Source organism: Strongylocentrotus purpuratus, unplaced genomic scaffold (assembly GCF_000002235.5).
Source record: "Strongylocentrotus purpuratus isolate Spur 01 unplaced genomic scaffold, Spur_5.0 spur5_scaffold_15, whole genome shotgun sequence".
In the NCBI taxonomy this organism is placed as follows: domain Eukaryota; kingdom Metazoa; phylum Echinodermata; class Echinoidea; order Camarodonta; family Strongylocentrotidae; genus Strongylocentrotus; species Strongylocentrotus purpuratus.
Window position 1 is genome coordinate 35702875 of NW_022145600.1, and position 9184 is coordinate 35712058.

Here is a 9184-nt window from a genome sequence, read left to right on the forward strand (position 1 = left end):
TGTGCGGCTGAGACCTCCGAACCCAAACCCACATCTAAGAGTCCTTTTGCTGTAAATAGGTACCCTTGTCAAAGGATTTCAAACTTTAAATTTTTTTTTTTTTTTTTTTTTTTTTTTTTTACAATGGCCATTCATTTTGCAGTTTCTAGATAAAATTCTTAATAGTAAACTGTACCATACTACATGTAGTTTACACACATAAAGATGAAAACACCATGCAACACAACTGTGCTAGCACCTCTAGCATCTGTTTTAATTGAAAAAAGAGGGGAAAGGAATAAATGAAAAAAGGGACCCATGTCTAAGAGGTTTTTTTTTAATGGGACCCATGTCTAAGGATTTTTTTTTAATGAAAAGGGGACCCATGTCTAAGGATCTTTCTTGAAAAAGTCACCCTTCCGGGCGGCACATCCCCGTATACCCAATATACGTGAGAACCCCCCCCCCCCCCCCGGCCCCTCCCCGGGGGGGGGGGGGGTTAATAGTGATCCCTTTTTCCTTCTGAAGATTGATGATATTTGTTTTTTGAAAACGTATGAGTGTTAATTGGCTGTATTTCCAGTTAACTTGAGTGAGCGATAACACTTTCTCTCACTAATCTTGATTGCACTATTCCTTATTTGACATTCTTTACCCACTGTCTATAACTGATGCCATGGGTACTATATTCGAAACATTATAGCTTACCGGTAAGTCCAGCGGCGGATCCCCCCTCAAGAATATGGACCTGCCACTGAATAAAATATAAGAAATCAATTATTACAAAAAACAATTAGGCTTAGGGTTCTACATAATTATTTTTAAGGGGAAATTCCAATAACCCCTTCTCGTTTGGTTCCTGATGGAACGACCGAGCTGCGTTTATTGCTTGAAAGTACTTTGGCCGAATTGAATAAATTATGGTATCGCCAAGAACCGAACTGGTCCGAACTTTCATTTTATTCCGCTCCTCCTCCTGTTTCAGCAATTCTTAGACTCTGTTTTGGTGGGTTTTCTTCGTTTGCAGGGAGATCAACAAGATGGAATACATGCCAGGGACAGCTAGTTTGATCGACGAAATCAATAGTAAATTATAAAACTGCTTTTTATTTGTAGAGGTTGTCTAGGAGTGTAGTGTAATTAATGTTGTCCCACATGCTGAATTCTGTGTGATACTAGTCTGCATAGTCATTTGGGCGCTTGTTCAGAAACCTATCCAAAATTTGACCCGTAACTCCTGCGTGGAGATACCCTACTAAAACATATTCAAAATGAAGTAAATAATCATTAAATGTCCAAATAAAGATCATGAGTTAAAATTCGTTATTAGAGCCGAGTCAAAAGTCGTTATTATTAGGCCTCGGTCAAAAGTTTAACCGATGGTAAACGACCGCATTCATCAAAACTGGTTAGCATTTCTCGCTCTGTTTAACCGTTATTTTCGTGCAGTTTGTTACATGTGTTTTGTTTTTGTTTTTGAGACTTCATTGCCAATACGGAACTCCTAAATTAATAATTATTGACGAGACTTCATTGCCGATACAGACAACGAAGTCTTGCCAATATTGTTTTTAGATCTCCGTAGGGGCAACAAAACTTTGCCGATAATTATTGCTTTTAGATCTCCGTAGGGGCAACAAAACCTTGCCGATAATTATTGCTTTTCGATCTCCATAGGTGCAACAAAACCTTGCTGATAATTGTTGTTTTTAGATCTCAGTAGGGGCAACAAAGTCTTGCCAACAAATATTGTTTTTAGATCTCCATAGGAGCAACAAAACCTTGCCGATAATTATTGTTTTTAGATCTCTGTAGTGGCAACAAAACCTTGTGGATAATTATTGTTTTTAGATCTCCGTAGGGGCAACAAAGTCTTCCCGATAAATATTGAATTAATGATTAATTACACTTTCTGATTTCATTTTTTCGGGTTCATTTCCACTTCAGTCTGTCACCTGTCTGTTTGAATTATGGTGTGAGTTTGCATGAAAGGTTCTTTCTTATTGTGCAAGGATATGTATTTTTTGGAACTTCATTCGATGTTGTTAACCATGTTAACAGTAACATGCTCGTTTAACAGACTAATTCAGTGTTGGCAGTTTCCCCAAGGAGAGAATGAGAGAGATAGGGGGAGGAGGGTCTATATTTCAATCTGTAGACTACTCGAAAGTGAGGTCCTAAAGAACCAAGCTGACATGCTTTTATTTTGGTCTACCATAATTAAACACTTTGTACAGACTACAGGACTCAAGTTCAGGTAAATATGAACTTAACTTTTTATTTAAATTAAATATAGAAATTTAAGTAGGCCTATATTGAAACTTCTTTATTAAAATTCCTTTAGATCACACTTTTAACTCATTCTTGCTTCATTTGATTAAGAAAGGGATGAAAATTACTACACTTTCAACTAGATATAAATATTGAAATTATTGTTTTCATTCTAGAAAAGTTGCTGGTTGTACTAAGAGATGGAAGGACCCTGATAGGTATTCTCCGGAGTATTGATCAGTTTGGTAAGTAAAAGTCAACCCTATCTAACTTATTTATTTTTTCTTTTTCTTCTTCTTCTTCTTCTTCTTCTTCTTCTTCTTCTCCTTCTTCGTCATGAAAAGTAAAGAGATTTCCAGCAACGTTAGTACCATTTTGCTATCTCAAGTGCCTTAAGATTATTTATAAATGGTTAAAGAAATATCGTAACAGCAGGCTGGGACTCAGTAGTGGACTCTTTAAATTTGATTTAAATTTGCCTTAAAGGCCCACTGTATTATTTTTAGCTACTTGCTCCCTCCATATAGAAAACAATGCCTAATCAGTAACCATTGGTCCCCCATGATCCTCTTTTTCTTATATTAATTGAGAGCTGAGTTGATGAGATAGCCACCTGTCAGTGACCTTCCTGGGTGGTCTAATCCCTCTTAGCCAAACTAGTACAGATGGGCCTTTAAATGTATTTTATCTCTCTTTATCTTGACAGCAAATCTTGTACTGCACCGCACCATTGAGAGGATACACGTAGGCAGACAGTATGGAGACATACCAAGGGGTGTGTTTGTCGTCAGAGGAGAGAACGTTGTCCTCCTTGGTGAAATAGTGAGTCTTCTCTTGTCTGTATTGATCTCTGAATTAATCTTCATTGTGGAATAATAGCTTTCAAGAATGTCCCAAGAATTAATGTTTTGTAGTTGTTGTTGTTTTTGTGTTGATTTTTTTTTCTTTTTTTCGGGGGGGGGGGGGGGTGTTTGTCCAACATGTATAGTTTTCTTGTGTATGTATATTTTGGGACCTTTTATTCAAATTTATTGTTAGTCATGGTCATAGATTTGAGGGAAATGTGTTCTGTTTTGCATCTAGTTATAGTTGGTCCAAGATCAAATCAGTAAACTTCAATTAGTTTTGAAAGCTCTGAGAGGATGACATAGATGGAAGCTATCTGTTCTTTCTAAGACATCTCCTCCTTGGGAATTTCCAATTTTTTTGATTTATCAATATATGCAAGTTTGAATACAACATTTCTTGTGAGATACAGTGTGTATATATCTTTTATCCTTATTTTAAGAAAAGTCTACCTGCATTTTGTCTTTAAAAAGAATCTGTGCTATTTGACATGATTTCTTTGTGGTTCTTCTTGATTTTAGGATACAGAGAATGAGAGTACTCATAGCTTGGAGGAGGTTTCTATTGATGAGATTCTTGAAGCACAGAGAGATGAACAGCTCAAGAACCAGGAGGAAGAGAAGACAAGGAATAAGAAGCTCTTAGAGAGAGGACTCCAGCCCCACGGTGAACAAGGCATTGATGAGTTCCCATGAATCTATTGCAACAGATATCAGAGAACTTTTTGAGACTATTTTAGTTTTTAACTTTGAGAGCAAGAAGACTGAAGCAAGGAACATGTTGATCTTGAGTCTCCTGTTCTATCTTACACACAATTGGAAAAGGAGTTCAAGCTATCACAGTGGTGATCTGAAGGAGACTTCTTTTACAAGTTCACCTCAATGCATCTGTTTATTTTAATGACTTGGTGGTGTAGACTGCTGTATGGAAATCCTGAAAAGGGCCAGACAGTTAGAAACTGAATACAAATGGAGTACTGTATTATAATCATGGAAAAGCAATGGGAACACAATGTAGCAAGTGAGTATAGCAAGTGAAACTAGCAATTTATTATGCTACACTTGTTAGATCAATGCAGGAATGTTGACAGATGGACATGGAGTTTTCATCAGCATGGACAGGAACATTACATGAAGGAGATTGCAGTATATACCATATTTCTTTGGTGGAGCACATGTTCTAGCCCTATTAAGGATATTTCTTTTTAAGTGAACGAGACAAAATTCTCAATTAAAATGAGACCACCTGTTTTCAATTCTGGCTAGTCAGGAAAATGGATAAATTTTGTGGATGTATTTTGTTCCAGAAGCACTGGTTCTAAAATAGATATGTTGTTGTTTTTTATTGAGGAAAATAAAAAAATATATGAGAAAATGTAATTTCTTCCTTAATTCCTAAATTGAAATTGGAGGCTTAAACAAATGGATATTAAATAGGAATGGTTGGCTTCGGAACAAGTTCTTAAGTATCCAAAGTAGATGTCATTTCTGTTCATAAATGTTACAGTTACCCATCTATCTTCATTTATGTAGGTGTATATGGTACTTACACTTGTTTTACAGCAAATATGTTGTCAATGTATCAAATTTCAGTTTGCTTTGAAGATGCCTAATAGTAATATCATGGTGAAACAAATTGTGCCCACAATTACCCCACCCTCCCCCTACTTTGAAATGATTTTGTAATTTTGTTTGGTCAATACACATTAAAAACATTCTGAAAAAAAGATGATTAATTTGCTGCTCACAGTAAAAATCTTTGTGGATATTTATGAGAGTGAAAAAAGGACAGGAGAGCAGAGAGTAATTGGCACTTTGAATTTGTTTGTGTTGTTTTTATTTTGGTTACACAAATTTCACTTTCATATTGTTTGAAAAATTGAAATTAAAAGATACATTGGATCAGATACAAGGCTACAAGTTGGCAACAGCATGACATTCCCATTGCTTTCTGAGTTGTTCAAATGTACATTTGATCATGAAAAGGAATACTAGGATGAACATACATGTACATGTACGTTGCAGAAAAGAATCACCCATGTTAAAACTTAAAAACAGCATCATTGTGTCATATTCAAATTAGATAATTAATATTTTGATGGCTTTATTGTATATTTATAAAATAGGAGAATGACATCCCAATACAATGACACGTTCCAAGAAAGAATCATTCTAAATGGTATTACATTATGGATGTCATTGATAACATCAGTTACACTGGGTGATATGATGAAAGTAATTTAAGATTGAAGGTTGTTTTTTTTCTTTTCTATCTTGAAAAATTCTTGATGCTTATTCCCACTCCATGATGTAAATTCCCAGTATAATATCTCTTTCTCTCTTTCTCTCTCTCTCTATTTTTCTCTCTTTCTCTTTCTATATATATATATATATATATATATATATATATATATATATATATATATATATCTTATACACAAATATATATTTTAGTATTAATCTTATCAATCTTAGTAATCTTTTCTTCTGCTAATTCCATTTTTTAAAATCAGAATATCAAAGCTGACAAAGAAAAGAAAGTACTCAAACAAAAAAACTCGCAATCTTCTTTTGGATTTGTTGTACATCATCCTTGTGATAATAGTCTGTTCTTTTTAATGCATTGAACTTACCCACAGAGTAATTAACACTTGCATTTCCTTGTATATTACCCCCTGACCCCCCCCCCCAGAAAAAACAAAAAACAACAACAACAACAAGTTGTAGGTAAACAGTAACCGAGTAGATAGAGAGAGAAAGAGAGGGGGAGGGTGGGGTAAGGATTATATAACCCCAAAGTGATAATGTGGACAATTGAGGGACATTGGAGAGAAAGAGACAGAAATATGCAGACGGGGAGAGGCACACAGACGGACAGAGAGACGGGAAGACAAAGGGAGAGTGATATAAATACAGATGAAGGGGTATTGAGAGATATGAACAAACTTCAGAAACATTGTAGAGAGGGAGAAAGAAAGAGAGATGGGGTGGACAAATTGAGACGAAGATAGAGGTAGTGATAAAAGGTAGAAGTGAAAAGATAAAGACAGGCAAGAGAGAGAGAGGATGTGCGTGTGACATATTTAAATACACAGATGGCAATCTTCAGATCAGTCAAGTTTGTTCTATTGCAAATTTATTGATGCACAGATATCAAAAAGATAAAAATCTGCATTTGTCACATATACATGTAGAACATCTATGTCAAAGTTGCGGAAAACAAGTTTACATGTTCACAATTTACATTTTAATTTTTTGTACAATAAAAAACAATTTTAAGGTTTGAGAATAGTGCTGAAAGACGGTCGCTTCATCTAAAACATTGCCAGTAGATAAAAAAAAAATACACGATTCTGCATTTATAGTGTATGCTTACTGTAAATATCGTCTGAAATTAATACTATTAAACACAATGCTTCGGAACATTATCTCACAGGTTTACAAGATGATTCGAGGTGCTTTTGGTTGATCTTTACATCCACTACAATATTACCCACATAACACGATCGCAACTGCTTCGAAAAATCAACCTAAGGCCAAATAAAAAAAAAAAACATGTTTAATTAGCGTCCTGTTTTTTCGAAAACTGGGGCCCTTTTTTTCTTCTTTTTTTTTCTTTCAAAATGGCCGCTCAAAATGGCCGCTCGGTACATTTTCCCTGACAGTCGGGCTATTTTTCAAGATGTCCGCCGCCTTTTTTCTTTTTTTTTAAAGTCAGAAATAGATCCATTTTAGCAATGTTTTTCATGTGTTTCTTTTTCTTTAAAAAAAAAAATCAACAAATTTTTTTTTTTAAATTTCAACAAATTTTTTTTTTTTTAAATGGAGGCGGCCCCCCAAAAAGAAGCGGGCGGGGTGCGAAATTTTTTTTCCGTACTCGAGAGGGCAAATTCCCCATGTGCGCATGCGCGTGGACTTGTGATTTCTCTGCTACTTCCCATACGAAATGTACATGTATTCGCATGTACTGTGCACGATTCGCGTTCTACGAGTAAACGATGGCATAGTAGTCTTCAAACACAGACTCTGATTTGCCAGTTTGACAAAACAATTACGCATATATCGTGCGTAGCAATAGTACTAGTATTCAAGTCTGAGTAGTTGTATGATTCAGACATTTTAGTGCTTACAGAAATGCATCCCAAATTGAATAGCATGGTATAGTAGTCTGCAAGCACAGACGCTAATCGGACAATTTGACAACATAGTGTCTTGAGTAGTGCTTTATATTCAAATATGTGTAGTTTTATGATTCAGACCCTACTGGTGCGTGTATTGGAAAGGCATCTCAACTTGCAGAGTGGCATAGTAGTCTGCAAGCACAGACGCTAATCTGACAGTTTGACAAAATAGTGTTATTCAAGTCTGAGTAGTTTTATGATTCAGACCCTACTGGTGCGTGTATTGGAAATGCACCTCAACTTATAGAGTGGCATGTTCAGAGCCAGAAGGGCATTCGTTGTGTTAAGAGTTAACATCCTTCTGGCTCTCAGCAGACCATGATTATAAATAAAAGTAATACAGAGAGTGCGAGCATACTGGAGGGAGGGCTAGAGAGAGAGAGAGAGAGAGAAAGAGAGAGAGATATGGAGAGAGAGAGAGAGAGAGAGAAAGAGTGTGAGAGAGCAGTGGCACAATACATACGCCAACTACACAAACTTGCATAAAATCACTACTCATCAATACACAATATATTATTATGTCCTTGCAGACTACTATACTACACTCTACACATTGAGATGCATTTCTAACGCACGCACCAGTAGGGTCTGAATCATACTTCTACGCAGACTTGAATAAAGTACTTCTCAGCACACTACTAGTATGTTGTCAAACTGTCAGATTAGCGTCTGTGCTTGCAGACTACTATACCATTCTATACAAGTTGGCGACTTGAATAAAGTACTTCTCAGCACACTACTAGTATGTTGTCAAACTGTCAGATTAGCGTCTGTGCTTGCAGACTACTATACCATTCTATACAAGTTGCAATGTATTTCCATATGCACTACTGGGTCTGAATCATACAACTACACAGACTTGAATAAGCACATCGCGACACATACGCATATTGATTTGTCAAACTGGCAAATCAGAGTCTGTGTTTGAAGACTACTATGCCATCGTTTACTCGTAGAACGCGAATCGTGCACAGTACATGCGAATACATGTACATTTCGTATGGGAAGTAGCAGAGAAATCATAAGTCCACGCGCATGCGCACATGGGATTTTTGCTCTCTCGAGTACGGAAAAAAAATTCGCGGGCGGGGTCGCTAAACATGTATACTTTTTTAATGGCCTAAAGCAATTTCAATAAACCCTGTGCATCATTATTGAAATGTGCGAACATATGACAGTGACGTATTACGTAATCCGAACATTAACTCCATGACATCGCATCAAAAGGGTAATCCCCCCGCGTTGATTTTTCGAGAATAGTTGCGATCGTGTAACATGTTGACAGAATAAATGAAAAATTACACAAAACCTTCATAGTCCTCTTTGAAACATCCGGTTTTGTGTAAAGTAAAATAAACCCGTATTCTACATTCAAGCCGCACACACGAGTTTTGAAGAAGAAAACAAATTAAACCGAGGTACATGTATAAAATTTCCTCTGTCAGATCTAGCTTTGGGTCTAATAACAAAGATGGTAAAATAGCAGCTAGGAATGCAACTCAAACTTATTTATGAGTACAGAAAAGTCGCTGGATACATTACTCAAAAGTTATCATGGAAAAGTATACCAAAATAAAAACATTTTGAATTTATCATTTATAACACCTTTTGGTGGGTTAGCCCTTGTACAGCCATACATGTATATCATACAAGGTAATTTTACTTCCCATAATACACCGTTAGGCGCCTGTGAGAATCATATGCTCATGTAATTTTTTTTACCAATATAGCTTGTTATATAACTCATGTTGTGTTATACGAATCATGGTGTATGATTCGGAATAAAGCAAATCGAATCAAATCAACTATAATCGGAGTACGAAATGTAGCATAGCTTTTCCTGTACCTTGCATATCTGTATTACAATTTTCTTGTTTTTCCTATTTCTTCGCTTTGTAATTTTAATAA

General features: G+C 36.0%; 1 protein-coding gene across 1 annotated transcript; it reads left to right on the forward strand.

Annotated features, from left to right (window-relative positions):
- Window positions 1–886: 886 nt before the first annotated feature.
- Window positions 887–5004, forward strand: LOC100889424 (U6 snRNA-associated Sm-like protein LSm1). The gene is made up of 4 exons (XM_030986328.1): window positions 887–1065; window positions 2427–2495; window positions 2957–3072; window positions 3618–5004. The coding sequence occupies exons 1-4, from the start codon at window positions 1020–1022 to the stop codon at window positions 3789–3791; spliced, it is 405 nt and encodes a 134-aa protein (XP_030842188.1). The 5' UTR covers window positions 887–1019; the 3' UTR covers window positions 3792–5004.
- The last annotated feature ends 4180 nt before the right edge of the window (window positions 5005–9184 follow it).